Source organism: Rhinolophus ferrumequinum, chromosome 18, assembly GCF_004115265.2.
Source record: "Rhinolophus ferrumequinum isolate MPI-CBG mRhiFer1 chromosome 18, mRhiFer1_v1.p, whole genome shotgun sequence".
NCBI lineage: Eukaryota > Metazoa > Chordata > Mammalia > Chiroptera > Rhinolophidae > Rhinolophus > Rhinolophus ferrumequinum.
The window spans coordinates 58,439,020-58,464,496 of NC_046301.1; the positions used below are offsets into that span (position 1 = coordinate 58,439,020).

The 25,477-nt window shown below is 44.0% G+C and overlaps 1 protein-coding gene across 2 annotated transcripts in view; it reads right to left on the minus strand.

The window, feature by feature from the left end:
* Window positions 1-25,477, minus strand: part of SAFB (scaffold attachment factor B) — a 32,986-nt gene that overhangs the window by 4,554 nt on the left and 2,955 nt on the right. For both annotated transcript variants that reach the window (XM_033134025.1, XM_033134024.1), the window contains exons 2-15: window positions 24,943-25,027; window positions 15,370-15,434; window positions 15,084-15,287; window positions 13,806-13,868; window positions 10,727-10,754; window positions 9,274-9,784; window positions 8,803-8,852; window positions 7,904-7,998; window positions 6,058-6,207; window positions 5,893-5,975; window positions 5,427-5,566; window positions 5,161-5,249; window positions 4,011-4,117; window positions 1,088-1,378 (exon numbers count right to left, since the gene is read on the minus strand). In XM_033134025.1, coding sequence (XP_032989916.1) covers window positions 1,088-1,378; window positions 4,011-4,117; window positions 5,161-5,249; window positions 5,427-5,566; window positions 5,893-5,975; window positions 6,058-6,207; window positions 7,904-7,998; window positions 8,803-8,852; window positions 9,274-9,784; window positions 10,727-10,754; window positions 13,806-13,868; window positions 15,084-15,287; window positions 15,370-15,434; window positions 24,943-25,027 — 1,961 coding nt within the window. The remainder of the gene's footprint in view (window positions 1-1,087; window positions 1,379-4,010; window positions 4,118-5,160; window positions 5,250-5,426; window positions 5,567-5,892; window positions 5,976-6,057; window positions 6,208-7,903; window positions 7,999-8,802; window positions 8,853-9,273; window positions 9,785-10,726; window positions 10,755-13,805; window positions 13,869-15,083; window positions 15,288-15,369; window positions 15,435-24,942; window positions 25,028-25,477) is intronic.

Consider the following 25,477-nt stretch of genomic DNA (forward strand, 5'->3'; position numbering starts at 1 on the left):
AGATCACCTTGTGGGAGCTGGTGAACTGTGCCCAGACTGTCAGCAGCCCCAGCACTTCAGAGAACGAGAATTAACTTTGTCACCAGAGTATTCTCTGCTGCACAAGCTGAGAGAGGCGGGAGGGGAGATGTGGGATCTGACTGTTCTAGTTTGTCCAACACGTGCTCCTAAGAAGAGGTGATCAGTGGAGCGAGCAGGCGCACGTATGCGTCCGCAGGACAGCCACCACGAGGGTCGGCCCCCATCTATCAGGACAGCAAGCAAGAGGTGTCACCTCAGCTCTGTAGTGCACTTCCGTTGCTTCTACCCAAATACTGACTTGACCCAGCAGACACCCAGTGGGGAAGACTTTTAGAAGCACTTGAAATGTATTAATTCAAAACATTTACGACCAGAACAAACTCCTAGCATCAGTATTTTGCACAAAGGCATAAAAAGTCCTAACACAGCTTAAAGGCCCCTTACAGAAGTCACACTGTGTGTTACAAAAGGACCTCTTTAGCCCATGCAGTAGAAAGAAAATAAAAACAAAACAGTCTCCCCAAATTACAGTGCACTCCAAAACAGTGACAGGATCACTGCTGGGATTATCACCCAGGCTCCTGACAGCAGAGTTCAAGTTTCGGCCTCTTTTTCACTGGTGGTTAGCTAAAACTTTAGTATTCACACGTCACATCAAGATATCTGGGGAATTAGAATTAATCTTATTATTGGAATAAGCAAAAACAAATTACTGTATAATTACAAAGCCTGGAAGGGGCCCAGAAGGAAGTGCCTTTGGTGTGGCTGCCCGCCCAGCACTTGTGTGTGACGTGCTGCTCTGGGTGTCTGAATTCCTTCGCCAGGGGGGCTGTGCTGGGACAGGAACCTAACGACTTCATCAGCACAACTTTATCCAACCATTTCCCCATCGACCTCAGACCATCACAGGTTCCCTGACAAAGTACAAGACATCGAATTGGGCTGCAGCAAGTACTAGTGTTTCCTTTTAAATAAGAATCTCATGTGAACATGATTTTGGGGACCACAACAGTTCTAAATGCCATGGGCCACCCACGGGGCAGCTGCTAGGAGCAGCTGGGCTTACCGGCCGTCCACGTTGTAGGGCCTCCGCACAGCGGGCCGCCGCTCCTGCTCGTAGCGCAGCTCCTGCTGGCGCCGCAGCTCCTCCCGCTCACGATGGATGCGCTCCTGCTCCTTCCTGCGCTCGTGCTCCACACGCATGCGCTCGCGCTCCAGCCGCTCGCGCTCCATGCGCTCGCGCTCCAGGCGGTGACGATGGAAGGCCAGCCTTTCGCGGGCGAACTCCAGCTGCTCCCGCTCCTCCTGCTCCCACAGCGCCTGCATGCGCTGCTCCCGCTCACTGCGCTCACGCAACCTGCGGGCGGGCGCAGAGCAGCAGCTGCAGGGATGGACCCACAGGCCGCAATGGCTCCCCGTGGCAGCGCAGACTAGCCAGGGTGCACTGCAGAAATGCAGATTCCAGGGCTGTGCCCCGACCTGCAGGGCTGTGGCTCTAGCGGGAAGAACGAGGGTGGGGCTCAGTGCCTCTGAAGCAGCCGCAAGAGCCCAGGAATGCCAGCACCGGCTCTGCTTCCAGCTTAGTCCTAGACCAGCCAGGTGACAGAGCAAAGGAGGGGTGTGTGTGGTCAGCAATAATATGAACTCAGACCTTTCTCGAGTTCGACATCTAATTCCATACAATACAGTCCAGTGAAAATTAAAAGCAATGTATTTTTTAGTCACTCAGTCTGAAATAGAACCTCTGCTCTCTAAATCATGAGCTTCAATTAGTCACCATGACCCGGGGATAGTGCACTAGAATTGTAATCTTTTGATGCTGTTTCTAGCTTGAATGAGAAGCAAAGGCCTGTGGCAGCTGAGTGGTGGGGTGCCCACAAGGCCACGCAGGCCCCCTGCCAGGCTCAGGCCCTGACAGCTCTGACAGTGATACAGATCGTAATTCAGGCACTTCCTTCCACTCTGTGTATGTGGCAGAGACAGCCGCCAGCTTGTCTCCTTTTCACCCTTTGCTGTGCATTTACACACACATATTTGTATCAGCAGAAATGTAAAATCTTGCCTTTTTTGGTCTGCGTTTTGTACAAAAACAACAGCTTCCTTGGCTCACGTGACATGTCCTGGTCCCTTCCACATCCCAATCTCTACAGATCTATGGTGCGCTTTTGGGACGGAGCCCCTGGAGAAGGCAAGTTTACAAAACCAGCACAGAGAGGCAGACCTCCTGGCTGTTCCCGACCTCACAAAGAGGGACACCTGTGCCATTTCCAGCCCCCTTCTTCCACCCCTCTCCACTCCAGTTCAAGCCGCTGTTTCTCAGTCTAGTTGTGTAGGACACAGCTCCCTGTCCCATGCTGGTGTTATGAGCCTTGCGCTCCCCCCGCTGAGGCAGTCGGTTGTTGGTCGGCCGCTCACGGCAGCTCACGGCAGCTGCTGCCGGCTGCTCAGGATGGCTGCTGGCCACTCAGGTTGGCCGCCAGCCACTCACAACAGCACATAGCAGCTCATGCTGGCCACCAGCTGCTCATGGTGGCACACAGTAGCCCAGGGCAGCTCACAGCAGCCCATGGCAGCTCACGCCAACCTCTGGCTGCTTACGGCAGCCCAGCTCCAGGGGGAGCCGTTGTTCACAATCTTAGCTGTAGAGGGCGCAGCTCACTGGCCCGTGTGGAAATCAAACCGGCAACCTCAGTGTTAGGAGCACAGCGCTCCAACCACCTGAGTCACTGGGCCGGCGCCTCCCCCCACACTCCAGCCCACCCCCGTGCCATTTTCTTGTACACAGGTTCCTGCAGGGCAGGTGTGGAGAGGCGCCACTTCTTGATCTGGGACACGACATGCAGGAGTGCGTGCTAGGTGGAGTGTCGCCCCAGGATGCCATGCCCACGTATGCCCCCACCACTACAAACGGTCTTCCACACTCTAAGTCAAATGGTGGATCAACTCAAACTGGTGGATGAAAAACTGGTCTCACTGCTGTTTTCTTCTGCATTCCCCTCATCCCCTTGTATCATCTTCTGTCCATTTTCCTATCAGGTTACTTCTTTCCTTATTACCTTTATTTCAAATCACCTTTATGCCTACCTGTCGCAGGTCTTTTGGCTTTCTCTACAGTCTTTCATTGTAGAGAGGTTAAGTTTTAATTTACTTTTTTATGACTTTTCAAGCCATTCAAAGCTCAAATTCATATATTTACTTTCACATACAGATAATTTTAGGTTTTGGTTAGTCATCAGTTTGCTATTTGTCAATGATGTGAGATGGAGACCCAAAGGACTGCCCAAGGGAGTAGCCAAATGACTGAAAGCCATTTTGGGGAGAGTCCATCCTCTCGTCACTAGTGAGAAATGTCACTTTTACATGGTAAATTCCCACATGCACATGGGTCAGTTCTGCTTATTTATTTGCCAATTCACGAAAATTAAACTTTCCTTTGCCCAATGACTTTCCCTTTTAGGAAGAAAGTTCTGTATAGGGCACCACAGAGGGCAGCACCCCCTGCCCCCTTTCCTCAATCTTACTTTACTAGACTTTTTACTAATAGCTATTTTTTAAACTATACTTGAAAAATTATTTCTTGATAGGAAAGATTAACTATCACTCAACCTGATCAATACTGTTTAGTTTTTAAAAATTAAAACGAGTTTTTCTTGGCTTATTTAAGAATGAGGACCTCTCAGCTCGCTCAATGGGTCTGCCCCACTGTTTTTTCTTTGTCACAGCTTCTGGAGCAGACTGGTATTTTGCTAACTAGCACTACTGCACCAGGACGGCATTCCCCCTCCTGCCGCTGTTACCTTCCGTAATCTTCAGGAAGAGATGGGCCTATGTGTATGTGAAAAAGCCTTACGATGAAAGTCAGAGCCAAGGGGGCCAACAGATTGAAAGCAGTTCTCTAGCCACAGGGGACACTGAAAACACTCTTTAGGACACAGTTACAAGCAGTCCAGGGCAACAACCCAACCAGCCATTCCTGGACCCCGACTCACCTACGGGACTCTGAATCTCTTGACTTCCGAGGCTCTTTGACTTTATCAAAGGACACAACGGACCGCTTCTCTCTGCTGGCCGATTTGCGATCCTGGCTCTTGGAAACCTGGTTCACCAAGAACATAAAGAAATTGAGAACGAAATGACAACAAGAAGAATCAGCTGTGTCCAGGTCCAAGCATCCAATGTGAAGATCAGACAGGAAGATTAACACTTCATGAAACAATTAGGTAATGTGTTTTCTCCTAAGCAACTTCACGTCTGGCTTATCATAATTCCAAGTCACAGACCTTCATCACCATTTAATGCTAAAATCCTAAGTGGGGTCAAAATGGAAAATGAGTATATCCCCCACGAAATTTTTCATAACATCAAAAAAAGTATTTTTTATATTTTGCTTTTGCATCCAAAATAAATTGCTTACTCCTGTCCTTTTCCTTAATAATTAAATATGCAGTGAGTGCCCAACTAAGGCCATTTCTGGTATGTCCAAGGATTCCTTATTTATGACAATTGCCTTCTTTTTATGGGATCTACCCATTTTAGCCCATGCTTTCATTTTGCCATTTCCCAATATTTTTTATAAAGTAATTTTAAATGGCTAGAACGTACTAAAATATTGACACGAACACACACAGACGTCCATAATGGAAACGCTGGTACAACTGATGCACACAATTCAATGGCTTACATGGTTTGTTGTCCGTGTGGCATGGGGTCAACACGGCGGGCCTGAGGCTGGCATCTGGGAACCTGGTGCTCACTGTATCCCCGGCCGACACTAACTGGCCGCGGAGGTTCACTGTGCCCAGACTACGGTTTATGCTGAACACCTGCTTTCCTTCTGGAAGTCAGCAATTCTGGTACTTGCCAGGCAGCGGGTGCCCAAGTAACCAGCCCTCAATGCAAACCCTGGCTGAGGCTCTACCGGGCTTCCTTGGGCACAAGCATCATCAATCAGAACAAAATATAAAGAAAAGCTTTTAAACTTTTCAATTTTTTTAAGTTCAAGATATCTACATTTTGAAACTGTAGACAACCTTTCTCAAATTAAGCTCAAGAATTCCCTAAAGCACACTTAGAAATGCAAACGGACGAAACAGCAAATGAAACACTGCTAAATGCCCTCTTTAGAAAATCGGGACTCACTCTTTCTTTGGATCCCGATGTTTTGACACTAATAACAGGCACACCTTTAGATTTATCCATCACCACAGTCCGCTCGGTTCCTCGACTGCCTACAGGGAGAAAGGAGTAAGTGTAAGAAACAAGAAACACCCAAATGAGAAAACAATACTCAACTCCATGGAAAATAAATCTAGCTTGTGTTGCCAACTGATCACAGCAAACTAACAAATCACACCAGCCAGGAGCAGAGCACAGGGTGAGATCCTGTGTGGCAATCGGTCAGCTACCTGATTTTGTGGTTCGAGAGCGCTCTGAGGGGCCAGGTTTCTGATCATCTTGATCTTTACTTTTTTCTCCACTTCCGTCTTCACCCTTTTTAGCATCATCTTTTCTGTCACCTTTGTCTTCCCTCTTAAGGTTTGCAGATCTATCAATGAAACCCCAGGACACAGAAGTGTGTTAGATCAGATATTTAGGGAAACAAACCAGCCACGACCAGACCCTGGCAATGAGCACCAAGTGCCAAGGAGGCGGCTGCCTCCGCTGGCAGCGACAGGATGACACAGGACAAGGAGCCCATCCTGCTCTTCCCAGATGCCCCTGGAATAAGGAAATCACCACCAACTGCTGAAACCTCCTCCTAACAAAAGGGAGGGGTCTCATGCTCCTCCCTATCTGTGGAGAACTTAGACACGGGAAATAAAGAAAAGGATCAACTTGGCCACAGTTGCCCCAAGGAAGAGGAATACCTACCTGTCACTGGTGCTGGACTTCTCTTTCTTCCCTTCACCTTCTCTTTTGTCAGAGGTTTTCTTCCCAGCAGGTTCATTTTTCGCCTGAAAAACAGAAGCAAGTGGACGTATTACATTATAATATTTCTTCAAATGGCCATGGCCCTGGAAGAGAACAGTCCCTTACTTTTTCCACTGAGATCATCTTCCCATGGAGCTCTGTCTTGTGCAGGTGGTTAATGCATTTTGTGGCCTCTTCTGCTGTGGACATTGTCACAAAGCCGTAGCAGCGAGCTCCCGGACTCCGAGCATTTGTCACAACCTTGGCACCCACCACCTCGAAAGAAAACACAGAAATATGTCTCAGACACGAAGCCCCCCCACCCCCGCTCAAGTTGTACAGGGTATTAGGGTGCAGGCTGCTTTCCTCTGATCCACCCCAAGTCCTGGCCCCTTCCCTGGAAGGAGGACGCAAGAGGAAACCCTGTCACCAGATGCCCGAAAAGCTGCGTATGACTGGGGAGGATGATGTTATGGTTTCGCAGCTACTCCAAGGGACCCCTTCACTCTTGGCTGTTCCTTAGGGAACCAAGATGGCGATCAGTGTAGAGGAGCAGAGGAAAGTCAAACGAAAGGCACACTTCAGCCAGTACCCCTTTAACAATGTCTCAAACTTGTGAAGAAATTATTCTGAATATAGTCATGGATGTGGCAGTAAAGTAGGAAGACACATCCACAGATGGCCATCGACATAAGGACAGGTTTGTAAAGAGCGCTCTGGATGGAAGCATCCATCTGACTACTAACAACAAACTCACCGAATTGTTCCAGGCACACAGGCACGTCCTCACGTGCCATGTAACTCTCCCCCTGCCCGCAACAACCCCAGCAAGCTGAGGTCAGGCACCAAGCTCAGGAGGAGCCCCACGGGAGCCAGGATTCATCCTCATTGTCCCACATGGAGTCTTAGCCCAAAGGAAGGTTCCAGAATGGCCTGGTCCTGTACTCAAGCCACATGAGGCCTACAGGGTGACATTTCCCTACTGAGAGCACTCGCCGGTTCGGAGGGCCACAGGGGAGTCAGGAAAGGGCACACACTGCTTACGGAGGCCCAGAGAGTCAATAGTTATTTCTACCACCGTGGTATGTTTAGGTTTCCTTATTTAGCTCTTGGACATCAATAACCAAGGTAAACACTGTTGGCTTTCTCTATTATAATTTGCTAATGCCTTAAAACGAACAAGGGCCTGTGCCAAGTGCCACTTTGGCTTGTCCCCAAAAGCTGACTCTTGAGAGGCAAGGAACCCTGAATGCGGTTTCTTTGGGAGGTGGGTACAGGAGGAACAGGGAGGAAGAGGAGGGTGAGAAAATGAAGGGAGGAAGGCCAGCACAGGAGCCCTAAGGAACAAGGAACCATAGCAGGCACTTGGGAGAGGAGACTGGCGCATCCCGCATCTGTCCATCAATGCCACCCTCACGGCCAAGGAGGGAGGAAGGAAAGAGGTAGGTGCTTCAGAACCACCCCGGCTGCAGGTGAAAGCAGGTGGGCTGCCGGACCCCGCGTGTAGAGATGCAGTTCCCATAGGGGAAAAGACACCCCCTCCACACAACTGTGAGTGGCAGAGCTAGAACGGGCATAGGCCAGACTCCAATGGTCCTGTCTGTAACCTGTCTACAGCCTTGCGCGTGCTCTCCAGTAATCACGTCTCACAGAAGTGCTGACAACACCTCCCTGCCCTGCCCTTTGCTAGGAGCCCTGTAGCCCTTCCCGGGTTTAAGTCCTGCAGCCATAAAAATGGATTCCAGAAATCCTACAAAAGCTAAGTGGCAGCTTGGGGGCCGGGAAAGAAGAAATATAGAGGAGATGGGGGTTCTGGGAGCTTCCCCTACCCTTGGGAGGGGCAATGAGCTAATGTGAGCGTAAAGAAAAGGCTCATTCAAGTAGTCACAGGGCAGGACCAGCGATCTGCATCTAACGGCCGCACTACTTTGGCCTTAGGACAACTCCTTCTCCAGGAAACCCCTGGTCTTACCTTCCCATATTTGCTGAAAAGATTCTTCAAATCTGTAGCTCTGGTGGTAGAAGAAAGTCCACTGACCCAGAAATTTCTACCACAACTGCTACGACCTATTTCAAAAGAAAGTTCTGGTCAAAAACACTATCCTGAGTCTTAAAGATTAGTTATTCCACACCACTTTCCCCACTTGTCCCAGATGCCAGCCTGACCCAAAGCCAGCTGGGTACAGGGCGCCTGGCCCGCTCTCCTCGCACATCTGACGAAGCTGCCCACCAAGCCCCACAGGACCACCAGCAATGCTGCTTACAACAGTGAGTCAGGGGCTGTTAGGACCATTGGAGGTTCCCTTAGAAAGGTACCAAATGGCACCACACAACCCAGTGAAGTGGCCTTTGAACATAAAATAGTTGGTACCCGTGTCACACTACTTCGGGGCTTCTCTTTCTGTTGCCATATACCTTTGCACCTATCCCTGATTTTTATTCTTTTTAGAACACTGATTAAGAAGGAATCTGGACCAGTAAAATTTCTTTTCAATAGTGATTGTAATAAAGGGCTAAGATATTGATAAAGCTGAAATGCTAGGTAACCCCAAGGTATCTGTCACTGAGGCTAAAGAATTTGCAAATAAGACAATCAGGATGGACAAGCTCAAAGCGCCCTTGCAAAAGCAAGTGTCTGCATCCATCCATACAGCAACCCTGGGGAACACGTTTGCTCCCTAAAACCCAGAACCCGCAGTGAAGAACGAAGGAGGGAAAAAAAAAAAAAAGGAACAGAGCAGAAAGTCTCCAGGGAAGACACACAGGCCAATCTGGGTGAGAAACGCAGTACGCGATGAACCAGAAGCAAATACCCCGCCACTGCTGAGGCCACACACGCTGCAAGGGACTGGTGGTGCTGCGGGGACCTACCCTTGTCCTCTTTGGAAAGCCTTTTTGTATCCGAGTCATCTTCGACAGAACTAGAGAGAAAACATAATGTCACTCCAGGAGGAAGCAGCAGACAGGAAACAAACTCAAAATTATAAAATACGTGCTGAGGTTGCATACCTACCCGAAATTTAGTTCTCAAAAAATGATACCCCGACAAACTTGTATTGGAAATCTGACCTAACCATAAGATTTCAGACCCACAGGAGTTAATTAATTCTGCTGGGCTAAAGATAATTAGGAAGAATTAAAGAAAACAACCATGACAGGTTGAGAAAAGAAAAAAGATTATGTAATCAGTTTAAAATAAAAGAGAAATAAAACATTCTTTAGAAGTAAGCTACAATTTCGTCAGTCTGGCTGGCCAATTGCAGAAAAAACAGCTTATGTGTGTCATTAAAACGACCAATGAAAAGGAGATAGCGTCTGGTCTAAAACTGAGAAAAAACAAACCTCATTTTCTGATCAGCGCCCTCACTGGCTGAGGACTCTTTAGGAGCCGGAGGGACTTCATTACAAGCTTCAAAAGCAAACTTCTTCACGTCTTCTTTGCTATCTCTGGGGTCTGGGCTTGAGGCTTCCAGGGGCGCTTCTGCCACCTCCTCGCTAGAGGCTTCCGCGCGCTCTGAGGCTTTACTACTCTGCTCAACTGGCTCCTCTAGCCCTACAGGCTCACAGTCCGTCCTCTCGTCACCGCCTGTCTGCTCCACGGGCTCCCTTTTCACTACCGCTAACAGGGTGTCTGCCTTGCTCCACTGAGCTTGTGCCGTTGACTCGCTGGCCAAATCTAAATCACCCTCCTCCGGATGGCCGCTGCCAAAAAGGTCCTCTTCCTCCGCAAGCTTTCTGTCTGGCCCCACGCTACTTGTATCCTGTGCAAATGGCTGCTCCAGCTCGGAACCTTCTTCTTTTACTGGCTCAGATTTACAAGTTTCCCCCAAAATGTCGAGTATTTTCTCATTTTCTACGGATTTAACAGGAATAGAATGGCACAAGGTTTAATTACCAGGGAAATACAGCAATCACAAATGCGGAACTGGCACGGCTGCCACACTAACACGAAGAGAACTGCTAGCTACACAGAGATTGGAAAACCCGCGGGTACACACGTTACACTGGTTACACTACCTGCACTCCAACCGACTGCTAGAGCAAGCCGCTACGCTACATGGAAGAGAAAAGCATCCCAGAGATTTAACCCCCAAAACCTTCTGGCTGATTCTTGACAGTCTTCATTCTGTCGTCGTTTATATATGACTCTTCCAAATTTAGCTTCCAAAGTCCAAGTTGCTTAACTGAATGTATCACCATTCACTGAACAGCTCAATTTCCAAATTTCTTTGAATTTCTTTTAATAGAACAGTCCAACATGAAAACCAGAATCTCTTCCATCGGCGCTCTGAGATATTTGCAGTCCAGAAAGTGAATAGTATTTGTTTGGAATTCTCATGAAGAAACTCTTTCCTCTTCTGGAATCCAGTTATGTCTCAATGTTTTAAAATTTATCTCCCTACCGCTCCCTGCACTGCCTGAATTAAAAACCACAAAGTTAAGGTACTGTCCAATATCACAAGATCTGTTTTGTGGGATGCAGAGGTATAAGCCCTTGAAAGGCATGCAAGCTCTTTCTGTATACATTTAAGCGCCATTTATAATTAAAAAGGCATGAGATCGGTTTATCTCACCGATACATTTTTGCAGAATGAGAAGTTAGCCACTTTCACAGATCTGGTGATATGGCTGGGTTTCCAATCTCTATGATCCTGGTATGTTCTGGATCGTAAACCTTTAGAACAATGTATACTATAGTAAGGCAACTTTGTAAAATTTAAGAATTCAAATTAGAGAAGGTGGAAAACTAGAATAGTTCCAAACCCCCGCTGGTAAATTTTTCATTGAACAGTACCTGGCTCCAAGGATGGCTCTTCAATTTCCTGCAAAAAAAAGCCATAAATAAGATTGTGCCAGATGGGTGAAACCTACAGTTTATTTATACCCAGAACTATAACTAAAAAGGAAAATTTTAAAACAGACTAGGAAACTCACAAATGCAACAGGTGGAGAACCTGCTAGTTCTCCCACAGAGCTGGCATTCCAGCTCCTTCCTCTGGGCCACACCCCCACATTCCAGGTTACTACCAAGGAGCCCCGAACCCGGTTTCCATTTTTTGCTGCGTCTCCCTAGGGCCTGACATTATCATTGTTCGTGGTCATCACTGAGCACATGGTTGTCTGTCCCTCTAGACTGAACTCTTAGAGTGGTTTTTCCTTTTTCTACTTTCAGTGCGTAACAGATTGCCAGACACACGTCAGACACTGAATTAATGTAGCGCTAGTTTCTGAACAGTCACAAAACTGAGGGAACACAGGATCAGGTTGTTGGATCCTGTTCTTATCTTGTATGGTCATACCACCCCTGCCTCCCTGGTAACTCGAGTGCTCTTCAGGATAACACATTCCTCCTACAATCACTGAGCCACCTCTAATTTCCAAATACCCTTCCAGGGAGGCCCTGTCAATTCAGACCACTGCTATCCCTCACCTACAGTGGCCTCTGGTTTACTGTTCCCATCCCCATCTGTCTGCACTTTGCCACCACGGTGAGCACATGTCCACGTGGCCCTCTGGCCTAAAGCCGTCAGCAAAGGCCCCTCATGCCACTTACCTCCCTGACAGGCCCACCTGTCCCCTATCCCCACCCCCAGCTAAGTCCTACACATTTAGCTCAGGGGCCAACTGCTCAGAGAAAGCCCTCCCCAAATGGCTCCAGAGGCTGCCCCACTAATGTAGGGCCTTTCTCTCAATATGTGGTCCGGCCCCCATGTTCCTTCTGCACATTATTCTGGAATTTCAGCCAATACTACTAATGAGCACTGATTAGGTTCTAGGCACAAATTTATCGTATTTTGCCATGTATAATGCATAGTTTTTAACTCAATGTGTAAAGGAAAAATAAGGATGTGCATTATACATGGGCTGTACTAATTCCGTATCTATATACACGTTTTCAATTATTTTATTTATGCTTATGAGTTAAAAGTGTAACTCTAGAAATCAATAATGATATCCATATGCAAAATAATACCCTGAAATACGATAATTGGTTTTGTTGAACTCATGACGAACTTGCAACGACGCAGAGTTCTTGGCTTTCTATGGTGCGTAAATATCTTAACTTTGTTACCAATACATAAAATTTCTTGTACCATAACGTTAAAAAACAAACACTAAAATTCCATTATAATACAAAAAACAACTACCTAAATGTAAACAAAGAAAAATTTGAATTAAAATATTAAAATGAAAGATTTTTTCCCCCCTGCAAGTTTGGGCCGAAAACGTGGGTGCACATTATCCACAGCAGCGCATTATACACAGCAAAATACGGTAAGCACTTTATGTATACATGTATTAATCAGACAGCCCTAGCAAGTTGGTACTATTAGCATCATCCCTCTTTTCAGATTGGGAGGCTGGCACAGAGTGGTTGACAAACTTGCTGAAGAACACACAGCCGAGCACAGGCTGTGATGGGGAGTCTGTGCACCAGTCCAGGGCTCTTCCCAATGCCGTTTACATGCATACTCCACACGTGGAGGATGGGTCCTGTGAGGACGGAGACCAGCCTTTCTTCTCATTCATGTCTGTAGCCACACCGACGCGTCATAGGTACTTAAGATATACCCTTAAATGGACGTGGATGGTTTGTACCTCCCACTGGGGCTTGATCTGCCATTCTAGGAAGCCCTAGGAAATCGTTCCCTTTCCCCGTAGTTTCATTTATTTGTATTCAGTTTGTTTTTTATAAGAAGTACCCCACTCTGGGAATTAAGACTCTACGAATGAAATAAACGAGGCAGAACAATTCTCTCAACTTTTTTCAGAGAAAAACGAATACATTCCTATTTGTCTCTGGGAGGGGTTATATGTTCTCCATTTTAATTTGGGAGTCTTTGACCTAGAAAGACACTCAATGAACGACCAGACACGGCTCCTCCTTTCTTTTCAGAGGCAGGAATGGGTTGTGTCACTTTGCAGCTGGAGAGACATCAGCCCTAAAGTGAGCTGGGTTCCACCAAGTGTTTTTGAGGTTTGCAACCTCTTTGAGGCTGTGGTTCTGGCTTGGTAATAACCAACCTTGCCCTGCCTGGCAGAAGCAAATGGAGATCTTGTCTGAGAAGTGATTTCTAATTAAGCAGCATAGGTGACATTATTTTAAAAAATAATGATAAAGTTAAAAAACAAAACAAAACAAGGACTGGCATAAGCTGACTGTATCTCCTCACAAAACTTTCCATTGAAAATTAGACAGCTACCCAAGTAAGTTTATTCCAACAATTTACATCTATGTAGGCTGGCAGAAAAATTAAAAGAAAACTCAAGACCCACATTTATGCAAATCATACCTGAAAGTTAGTCCACATTTCATTTGTTCTCATCTAAGATTTAATATTTACAGATGGTAATGAAACAGCCAAGTCATCAAAAGAAATCTGTGCATTTTCTATAAGAAAAACACCCCAAAGGCAGAACCAGCAGCCCTGGAATCCACCTGTCCCAGCTGTGATGTCCATGCTCTGCCCATCCCACCCCCCTGCATCCTAGTCTGGACCCAATGAAATCTGTCCTAGAGAGGGGGCGCCCCTCCTTGCTGTCTCGGTCTTTCCGCAAGAGGACGCCATCCGGAATGGGTCCAACAGGTGTGCCTTTTCCTCAGTAATCAAATCAATAAGAACTTCCCCCAAATATGCCCTCTCAGCTGCAAGGGAGCCAGTGATTGAAGGGGAAGCCAAGACAACAAGTTGTTTGCAATAGGCACATTGTAATTGGGAAAAGGGGAGCAAAACCCACTCTAGAGATACTGACCAAGTAGGCAAACCTTGCAAAAACTTTTACTTGGGAGTGCCACACAATGTCTGCAGTAGTTTCCAGAAACTGCAGTCTAACCTTTGATGCTAAAATTACGGAGATATACAACAATTTACCTGTAATATAGTGAAGTCAGATGATGAAGTATCTAAATTGTTTATAGTTTCTCTGTCCTCCACCTGTAAAATAAATGGAGAATAAAGTTTATTACATCAATAATAAAGTAACATAAGGCTACATCTTTTCATTGGAAAACAGCCATGAAAAGTCATTTGTGACAAAGTTCTAAACTGCAGAAATGAAAACAGCATTATAGTATGATTCCACTGGGGGTGTTGGAACATATTCCCATGGATAAGGGGGGACGACTGTAGTACACTCTCCAAGTAGATCAGGACCCCAGGTTTGGGGGCTGCTCTCCAGGAACAATGTCCAGAATCATACTTTGGAGTGGATTCTTAGATTTTGGTGGCCACCACTCTTTCCTCAGCCTGCATAGTAATGACGCTGGAACTGTGTCCGTGATGGCTACTGCCCGGAATGGAATGGCACGTCTGAGAAGCCACCACGAGCAACTTCCAAACCAGAGTGTGGGAACAGGAGCACAGGACTGGCAAAATTTAGGTGACCCTTTAACTTTTCTGTATATCCAGCAAATTCACCCTCACGGAAGTAAAATAACGTAATAAATTAATGGCACCAAGACAACATGATGTGTGAGGTAAGTACACGGATGCTGGTATCAACCTGTCTTAATTCTCATGCTCTTATGAGCTGTATATTGCCTGGAGAGATTTCTTTACCTCTTTACTCCCCAATTTCCTCAACTGGAAAATGGGCATAATCTATTATGTCATATTGTTGTTAAAAAGATTAAAGGACATAATGCCTAATGCCTGGCAGATAGTTCAATAAATAATATCTGTTGTAAGTGTATTTTAATTTGATATGTTGCTAACATAAAAAAAAAAAAAAAACTAAGGCTTTAAAAATAATGCCAAATCTTAGTATCACAGGTTTACTATTAGCAGGGTACTGATCAGTTCTTAATAGCAAAAAACCAACTTTGAACTTCTTTCACTATTTTCAAGGCATCCAAGCCATTACACCACCGACCAACCTCCTATAGTAGGAAGGTCTTGAATAATGTCCCTGAAATGTTTAATGTTGCATTATGCAAATAGATAGCGTATGACCCTGTACCTCACGAGACACCACTTTTCAATGAAGCAAAGTGTGTTTTCAGAATCATCTGAATTTTACATGTGAACAGATTAGCCATTATCCTGTTGAACTGGCACTGAAAGAACTTAACTCCAAATATAAAACTTCTCATCTGTTCTGCTATTCGAGGAACTGACACATTTCGCATGTATCCTAGAGGCTGTACCTACAGCATGCTCGGGAAGCTGCTCAGGAAGCTCCTTCATCTCCCCCCCCAGCTCTCTGCTATCAGACAGGGACTCCGCGAGGTTGTCGGCGTCGTCGTCTTCCACGCAATCTGCAACGCTTCCGTTATCGATTTCTGCTTCATCCAGCACGCTGATGTCCATCATGTCGATGTCCTGCAAGTGCTCCAAACTGGTTTCAACATCCTCCTGTGACAAAACACAACCATCAACGAATGGGCGGCCATGGGTCCACCCACCGAACGGATCCATTGGCGAAGGCTGCACATACCTGTCCATCCCCAGAATTTTCCTCCAGCCCGTTGTCTTCCACACCTTCTTCTTCTGGTTTACGCCCTGAAGAGAGAATTATTAAGAGCATGAGACCAATGACATGCATGTTGCAGAAGCGAAGCGTTTACGTTTACAGGCCCTCAGCACTACAGAGTGGTCTCCTAAAATGCCCAGGGCACTTCCCGGCCTAGGAACCGCCCTGTGCGATCCAGGAACAGTAAGGCCACTCTGCACAAGGGCAGCTCCCTGCCACCTCCCAGAAGAGGTTCTGGAAATGGGTTCTTCGTAAGGTGTAGGCAGACCAGAACTTTCTCAGGCCTGGCCTTCTATCAAGTGGTTTTGACTGTAGGGAGAATAGTATCGCATACAAATGTGCTGCTTTTTAAGTTAAGGAATATGATGCATGTCTTCGCATAGAAACAGTGACATAAAGCAAAACATAAATAAGCAAAGAGAAAATAAAAGCCATTCATAACTACGACCTAGCGTTATCCCTGTTATATACTAACACATATAGATATCCGCCCGTATTTTGCTATGTATATACATGTACTATGCTTATAAAAATGGCACTGTACTGTTGTTCTATAATCTTTTCATTCAAGTTCTGAACATATTTCCATATTCTTTAATAGCATTATATGGAGATACCATCATTGATCTAATAAATACCTATAGTTGGAAATTTAAGAAAATGCTTATAAAGATGAACATCCTGGTGACTCCCCCCCACCCCGCCCCGCACATACCATCATTGATCTAATAAATACCTATAGTTGGAAATTTAAGAAAATGCTTATAAAGATGAACATCCTGGTGACTCCCCCCCACCCCGCCCCGCACAGGCAATTATCCTCTTAGAACATGTTTCTAGAAATGGCATCTCCAGGACAAAGAGTATTTTTTAAGGTTTTTATTAAAAAGAAAAAGCCTACACATTATCAAGATATTTCAGAGGAAGGTTATTTCAATTCACATAGTTCCAGCAACAGTGGATAAAAGTATTCATCTTTCTGAATCTTTGTTAAAACCAGCCATTTTTCTTTACCTTTGCCAATGTGCTAGGCAAAGAAAGAATACTTGTTTTAACCTGAATTTATCTGATTATTGCTTAGGCTGAAATTCTGTTGATCATTTACAGTTTTATAAAACTTTCTCATTTATATCCTTTCCCCATTTAAAAGCTTGTTCTATTTGTCCTCATTTTATATTTGCATACTGTATACACAACACACATTTTCTCCCAGTTCTTCACCAATCTTTCAGTTTTATTTATGGGTTTTGGGTAAAATTCACTTTCATGTAGCCAAAGCCACTAATGAGTTTTTAAAGCCCTTTTCTAAACTAAGACTACATAAATATTCACCCGTATTTAGTTCTTTTTTGTTTTTCGATTTCACACTTGACTCTCAGTTCTGTAGAGAGTGAAACTGTTTTCCAAATGGTTATCCCTTCTGGAAACTGATTTCCCCACACCATTTTTAATCACCCCCCAACTGACCTAAAATGTTGGTCCTACTCATTATATATTCTTATACATGTCCGGGACTATTTCAAGTTTTGATTCCCTTCCACTTATCTGTTATTTTTGTTCACTTTAATTATGTGGCATTGTAATATTTTAAAAAAATACAAAGTATTGAGATTAACCAGAAGAAAAGGAAAGTGAACTGGAAGGAATGGCTTAACTTCAGGCTAGTAACCTTCAAGAGGTTAGTAATTTAAGGTGAAAAGAAAATGAATAAAAAGGCTGGCCACACTTTCAGGCTTGCATTTCACTTTTTAGACAGCTTTGACTCAGCAGTTTAAAAAAATGAGGAAACCATTTCCCCAACTCCCCTCACCCAACCTTGTAATTTTTCTTCCTAATAGATTAGCTTATAATATTCACAATCTGTTATGGAGCCAACAGTTCACAGTAGGCAGGCATGTTGGCACTTTCATCGAAACAGCAGTATGTGTATGGTCATTTGCTGTCTTTTTTACACAAATGATAAAATGAGTAAAAAACAGAAAAATGTAAATGATAATAGAAATGGCAGCTGAAGCAAAAATGGAAATTAGGCATAACCAAAAAAAATTATGGCAAAAATGAAATTTTTGGTCTCTAGAGTAGGCTCGCCAAAATTACATTGATTATTTTCAATGTGAAGAATAAAATAACATGGATGAAAATGAAATATCCTGTGAAGACTGTGTCTCAAAAGCAGAGCTAAGTATAGTAGGTTTGTGTCTTGGAGCTACTGCCAGAGCCGCAACTTCCTATAGCGCTTAATCAGGAAGGTGGCACTCAGCTTCTCGAAGGCCGGACGCAGGAAAGGGCGCTGATCTGCCACACCTCAGGAAAACTCATTTTCTGCAAGGCCTTTTTCCCAGCGTGACGATCAATTTCTTAAGCCTATTTATTAAGTGTTGCTTCAAGTAATATAAGGGAACTAGACATTAATTTGCCTATATTGAACGATTAAGCTTAAGCTGTACAAAATGTGCAACATTAGGAGGGAAAAAACGTCCAAAAAAATCCCAAATCTAATCATTCACACCATAACGCAGACTTAAACAACAAACAATAAATACACAAACTACCCTCTCTCAGGAATAAAAATTTCTTTGTAACATGTGTTACTTGATTTTTATTTAGGAACAAAGGAGATTGTTCACACTAATACTAGAACTCAGTACATTACGTACAAATAGCCTTGGTGGCTGGCGGGGGACCCATTTACCATTTGATGATAATCTTATGACAAAATATGCTTTGGGTTTCAAAAGACGTTTCGAACTCAACCAATGGTCGTCATTCATACACCAGGAAGATGCCCCAGCAGCATTCCCCAGCTTTACTAGATTTGATAAAGCTGCTATCGTTCTGGAACATGTACACGGCTTTTTGTCCAATTCTGTTCTAGTGACTAGGAAAAACCTGAGTAGGTTACCACAAACTTGCCACCCTTTATACTGTATTTCTCTCTTTTACAAGAAAGGCAGCACGTTTTCATCAAGCACGATCAGGGGTTTCCACTCTTACAACTACCTTTTCTTCTGAGCAGCGGCACAGGTACACTGCAGCCCAAATCCCTTCTGGGGGACAACAGCTCATGGTCAGAAATACCAAGTGAACATGCAGTCTTAGGAATGTTTAGTTTTCAATATAGAAAGCATGTTCCCCCACTAGAATGCTTCTCAACAATCACTATTTGGGAAAAGACACCTTACCTTCCAAAGATGAAAAATGGTGTGGTTAATGCCAAATTAACGTAAATGAAAAATATCGCTCTCTTCCTACCTGTACTTATACCCCACCTTTTTCTGGTACCCCAAGGATCAGTGGCTGCTACAAATGTTATCTTTACTTTTGAGTATATTTCTCCTTGGATACTGCTGCTACGGGTATGTAGAATTTTTAGGGTCTTGCATATTAGGTATAGAAGCCTATTGTTTGTGACATAAGTTGCAAGTATTTTCCCAGTTTGTCATTTGTCTTTTTACTTTGTTCATTTTTAAAATTATACAATTAAAAAAATTGTTGCTTCTGGGGGGAAAAAATTGCTCCCCAGCAAAAACTAGAACACCGTCTGTCTTTACACTAAAGGAAAAAGTGCCCCTCAAATCCGTCCTCCATAAAGTAAAATGCCAGCTTCGTTCACAGCCTCCAAACGACAGGCACTGCTGTTCTGCTCCAGAACCTGCTCCTGGCCTTCTTGCCTGTGATGCCACCCCCGCTCCCTGCTCAGCTTCTGCCTCGGTGATTATGGCCACACTCGCCTGGCGGGCCGGCCGCCTCCCTCGACTTCTGCTGGGACTCCCTCATAGCACCCCGTGTGGGCGGCCCACTGCTTATTTTTATTTGATCACACAGACACAGTTACGTAACTATACAAATACATTCATGAAAAGATGCACTCATTTCACTGTAAATTTTACTTCACTAATAAAAGATGCACCCTCCTGGGGTGGCCAAGAAGCTCAGTTGGTTAGAGCGCGATGCTCTTAACAAGGTTGCCGGTTCGATCCCCACAGGGGCCACTGTGAGCTGCGCCCTCCACAACTGATTGAAACAACTACTTGACTTGGAGCTGATGGGTCCTGGGAAAACACACTTAAGTAAATAAAAAAGTTAAAAAAAAAAAAAGTTAAAAGAAAAAAAGATGCTCCCTCCTAAATATATGGAAAAAGCTAGTCTCCCTTCTCCCCGCGGTATTCCTTGGTAGACCTTCAAAACGTTTTCCTGGGCATTAACATACACATATAAACGGAAATAAACTCCTATGTAATGGGATTATGTTGTATATGCTTGCTGTGGCTTGCCGTCACTCGGTAACAGGCCTTGAGATGTTTTCCTGCGCTACATACACTGATCTACTGCCATCTTGTATTCCATACTGTGGATGTTCCTTAATTACCCGCCAAGAGGCTTTGTGAGTTTATCACTGCAAAAACTGCCCATTTCTCACACCCTTACCAACGGGGCACATTAGGAATGGTATACATTTTTACCAGTGTGATAGGCAAAAATGGTATCTCATTATTTTTGTGTGTTGTCCTTCAATTGCTAACACGGGAATCTTTTTTTGTTTATAGGTCACATTTGTTTCTTCTATTTGTGAACTGTTCATTCAGTCTTCTGCTTTTGGTCAACGGGATTGTTTATTTTCCTTATGGATTTGTAGGAATATTTATTGCTTTCTGGATATTTATATGCTGTAATATTTTCTCCTAGTCTGTTGTGTGTCTTAATTATTTACGGTGTCTTTTGTTGGGAAGCTTAAATCTTTTATGTAATCAAATTTATTTTTCTTTATAGTCTCTTAGTTTTAGTCTCATTTCAAGCCTTTCTTACCACTATATTATAAAAGTACTATCCTAGCTGGAATTTCTGTTTTGCACAGGAGGAGTAGGAATAGTTTTCCCCACCGTGTGATAGCCAATTGTTCTAACATCATTTATTGAAAAACCTTTAGTGCTACCTTTAAAATGAGTAAATCCTAAAACTTCCCTGGTCCTAATATCCTACTGTTAAAATCAGGGCAAGTCTGCCTCACTGGTTTTTCAAAATTTTCGTTATTCTTGGGTTTATTCTTTTTAGATTAATTTTAGAATAGACAAATTCCAAAGTTTCTTTTTAAGTTACTTTGGGGGGAATGGGCAACTTTCTGATATGAAATCTTCACATCTAGAAAAACTTCCTCAAAATGAATTATATCATAGGTCTTGAATAGTTCCTTTCAGCATCATGTCCTATTTAACAACACTACACACACACACACACACACACACACACACACACACCCGCCCCAATCTGGCAGCATCTTCCTGAACAGTAAGTCTTTGACTTACAGAAGATATCACTGCCACCTCAAAATGCAAGAGAATGTGAAGTGACAAACAATTCTAACTAGCCAGTGACTTTGGTAAGGACACTGTGCGTATCAGCCAGGGCTTTATTTTCTCACATCTCTGAAGTTGTCATTGGCTTAGTTCTGAGTGCCTTACCAGAATGAGGCATATTCAGCCCAATAGACCTTACAAACCCAGCACTGGCCTAGAAAGAGCTGCCATCCCAGTAGCAGAGTACCAACCACTCTCCTCCAAAAGGATCAGGCTGCTTGGAAGAAATGGCTGAGTCTTGGGGTGGGGGAGGGCAAGTACAAGAGACTGGAACACCCTCTTCTATCAGAAAGTAAGAAGTGCTCAAACAATGACATGGACATGTCAAAAAAGACACAAGAGCCAGCTTGAAGGGCTCTCACTGGGACAATTTGAACATCAAAATTTAAAATAATAATCATAAAGTCTTACAATCTATGAATAAAGTTCACACTGATAAATGGGGGAGAAGGGCTTATGGTAGGTAGAAAACCAACTAACAGATGTAGAAGGAATAATAAATTTAGAAAATCACTATTGGAGAAGAATCAGTGGATGCCGAAACTATCAGTGGATAGTGCCGAAGAATCAGTGGAGGAGGAACAGAATATTGAGTATTAAATGTAAGTATGTAAGTCTCCAAGTAGTGTCCCCATAGATACAATTACAAAGGGTAAGACAGTACCTTTCCAGTGGAGAAACCTGACCAACACTGTGGGTTACTCAAATGGACAGACACCATGTGCCTCTGGAGAGGCTACACCGAGAATAGCGCTTCTGGAGGTATTGCTGACAGAAAGGTACAATGTGAACCTAATCACTAGAAAAAGCAAAATAAAAAAATTCAAATCAAAAACAGTCTTCAAATAAGTGATCTACACTTTCAAAAATGGCGATGTCACAACTATAACGCAAGACTTGGGATCTGTTTCAGATTAAAAGAAACCAAAGAGACATGGTAACTGAATGCAATGCAGGGCTGATTTTTCTTCTGAACTACCAAGCACGTTACTAAAACAAATGCTGAAATCTAAATAAGGTCAGGCCTGAGCTTAGATAGTAGTATTGTATCAATGCTAACTTTTTTTTTTCAATTGGGGAATGTTGGGGAACAGTCTATTTTTTCCAGCGCCCATCAGCTCCGAGTCCAGTCGTTTTCAATCTTACTTGCAGGGGGCGCAGCCCACCATCCCATGTGGGAATTGAACCAGCAACCTTGTGTTAAGAGCTCCCGCTCTAACCAACTGAGCCATCCAGCTGCCCACAATGCTAACTTCTTGATTTTGATAACCATAGATACATAATGTCCTTGCTTTTAGGCGACATTGTGGTATGTAGGGCAAAGGGGCCCATGCCTGCAACTTATTCTCAAATAGTTCAGGAAAAAATATACACATGTAAACAAACAAACCCCAAACAATCCAGCAGCACAGTTTTGAGTAATAGTTAAAAAAGCAAACGTGCTGGGGGTGTCCGGTTAGCTCAGTTGGTTAGAGCGTGGTGCTGATAACACTACGGTTGCTGGTTTGATCCCCAAATGGGCCACTGTGAACTGCGCCCACCTTTAAAAAATAATAATTAAAAAAAAAAAAAAAAAGCAAACATGCTGACTTTGCTTTTCCAGTTAAATCTACTTTCCTGGTAATTATTTTTAAAAGATTCTGCTAAACAAATTATTGGCGTAAAACTATTATTTTGGAGGAGTGCTGAGACAACTTGAGCTATGCTTTCAAGGATTCTGATCAAACTAATCAGTATGCTGTTAAAATCTTGATACAGTCTAATCAGGTAGTTGGACATAATTCAGCGAAACTTACCGAGTTGCTCTATCAAATATCAAAATGTACTGTAAAGCTCCAGATAGAACGAATTATGGCCAAGAAAAGAAATCAGACACAAAAGAGCCTGTACTGAATGGTTTTAATTTTACATGAAGTTCCAGAAAAGGCAAAACCCACCTATGGTGAAAGGAATTACGTGGGGGCGGGGGTGGGGGGCAGAGGAGGTCACAGGGGAGGACTGGGCAAGAGGAATCTGATAGAAATATTCCATAGTTTGATCCCTTTCTACCTCACACCATATGCAAAGGTTAAGTTTCAAATGAACTAAACATCCAAATGTAAAAATGAAACCGTAACTATTACTCTACAATGCACAGCCAGTGTAAATGATTAAAAATGTAATGACCAAAACACCGCAAACCAGATAAGTCAAAAGACAGTCTGGGGAAGAAAACAATTGCGACATTTTATAAAGAGAACTCAAAAGTCAAGAAAACAAACAACCAGTAGAAAAAATGGGCAAAGGGTAGAAAAGGCATTTCAGGAAACAATGATGGCCAATTATCAGAAACTCTCTAATCTGGAAAGAAATGCAAACGAAAACTTCACCTGTGGAGAAGTGCTGATTAATACAACAAAATACCTTTCTTCCACATAAGAGAGAACTAGAGAGAGAAATAACGCTCAGTGCCACGGGAGCTTAAAGAGACAGGCACTCCCTCCTGCACTGCTGGGTGAGAGATTAACTAGCACAGCCTGGTGGAGTAGCTATTTTAAAATAAAACGCACATATCCTTTGATCCCAGACTTCTAGTTACTTATCAAAAAATATATTCCTTCAACCACAGAGACATTTCTGGATCGTGGCAGCACTGAAAACTGGAAATGCCGAGTGAAAATTGGGGAAAAAATCTCAAAAGTTTAGTAATAAGGAGACTGATGAACTAAGTTGTGGTACGTCACATGAAGGATTACTATCAAGCTATTAAAAAAGTATGGGGGCTTTACTTGCAAAACTTTGGAAAGACGTCCTTAACGTCTTAAAAAAAAAAAAAAGCAAATCATAAACTATTTTACATAGTAGGACATATTTTTTTAAAGGAAAGAAAGACACGTACACAGGTGTGTGTGCATCCTAACGTGTTTATTTTTCAGTGACTGCATAACACACAGAGAAGTCTGGGGAAACATGCTCAACCTTCTAATAGGCTGCCTCCCAATCGGGGAAAACTACATTTTACTTAATGCATGTCTGTACTTTTAAAAACCTTGGTACAAGTATTTTTTATCTATTTATTTATTTTTTAATGAAAAGGAAGATCCGCAGGCTCCATTTTCCCCCGCCACAACAGTCTTTCTCTGTTGATTTTCCAGTACTCTCTGACATTTACTTGGGCAAAGGCAAAGATGCATAATGTACGATGGACCACAGAAGTGACTCCATTCCAAGGTGAGGTCACTGACTGGTGTCTTCCCAGAGCTTACACCAGTGTGCCTGCCTCTTAGGCATTTATTTCAAACCCACTGGCCAGGTCATGTATTTCATTTTGTTTTGGGGCCTGAGCAACAAAGTTTCCAACCAACCAAGGGAACTTTTAGACCAGTCCAAAGGCCCAGTTTTAGCTGATTCTTTCTTAAAACAGTAGTTGTGTTATTAAATTACTGAGCAAATGCCGAGGGGGAAGAGAAACAAAGAAGATACAAGCCCTGCCTTCAACAATCTGGCTACTACACAGGCAGAATGACATCAGCAAGGTATAAGGGAGTGAACCATAGCAGTGCAGAGGACCCGGGGAGACCTGAGTGGCTCCGGGTGGGATCAGAAGTTGTCTCTTGATAGGATGCGAATGCAGACAGATGGGAAACAGGAGCGTGTGGGCAGAGTACAGTGGGCCAAGAGTGAACCACGTCTGTGGCCAGATGAAAGCCCAGAACATAGTAGAGGAAGGTGGCTGGGGGAGGAAGTGGGAAGCGGAGGCCTGGGTCAGATGCTAAGGTCATTGATGCCACGCGGAACGTGCTTTTATAGGGCAGGCAGTTTCTGAAAGCACTATCTGTAAAACTGACAACTGTTTTGGTCAGATGGGAAAAGGGAAGTTAGTTTCTGCAAGTCAGAGCAATAGGAAACTCAAGCCGTCCTAAATACTCTCTATACTCTAAGGTTAAGGTTCTGGATAAGCCAGGGCTGCTGAGCAACCTACAGAGGAAAATGAGGAAGAGGTGTAAATACCCCTTGCCACACTCTGAACTCCCAAGTAGCGCAGAAACAAAATACAGTAGCGGGACCTTGAAAGAACATGCCCTTTGATTCACAGGGCAATTCACAGGCCCCAAATACAACCTAGCAAACAAGGCACATTAGCAAAGAAAGCAGTTTTGAAGAAACCTCTTAATGTTAGCAGAACTCATAAAGTCCTCAATACCTTTGCTGGATCTCTTTGATGTCTTCTTGTTTCCTTCTGAGGTAATTTCAATTTCATCAGGATTACCCCCTTCATCTTCAATTGCCTAAAGAGAAGATAAAAGAAAAGTTCACCAAAAGTCAGCACACAGACTTGATTTTCACAGAAGCTTCAGGCTGCTGATTCGGAAATGCTTCCCGCTATCCCTTTCATTCATTCTCTTGCTCTACACCTTGGAGGAAGGGCTCAGGAGTCAGAACAGGTAGCGTCAGACTTAACCAGTTCTCAGCTTTACTTAATTACGCGGAGTTTGTTTTCGTATTCTGGAACATGGAGCTAATGAAAGTACTTACCCTGAAAAGCTGTCGTGAGAACTCTATTACGCATGTAAAGCTAGCACTGAACCAACATTAGGCTTATTTTTAACATTACCACCACAATCTGCTTCATCCTATTCCTGGGCTCAAGGGCACTCAAAAAGGGAAAGGGCACTCTCCAGTTCCCAATGACTTCACCCAGCAATGTGCTGTCCGACCTTCTGAGACCCCCAGCTCCA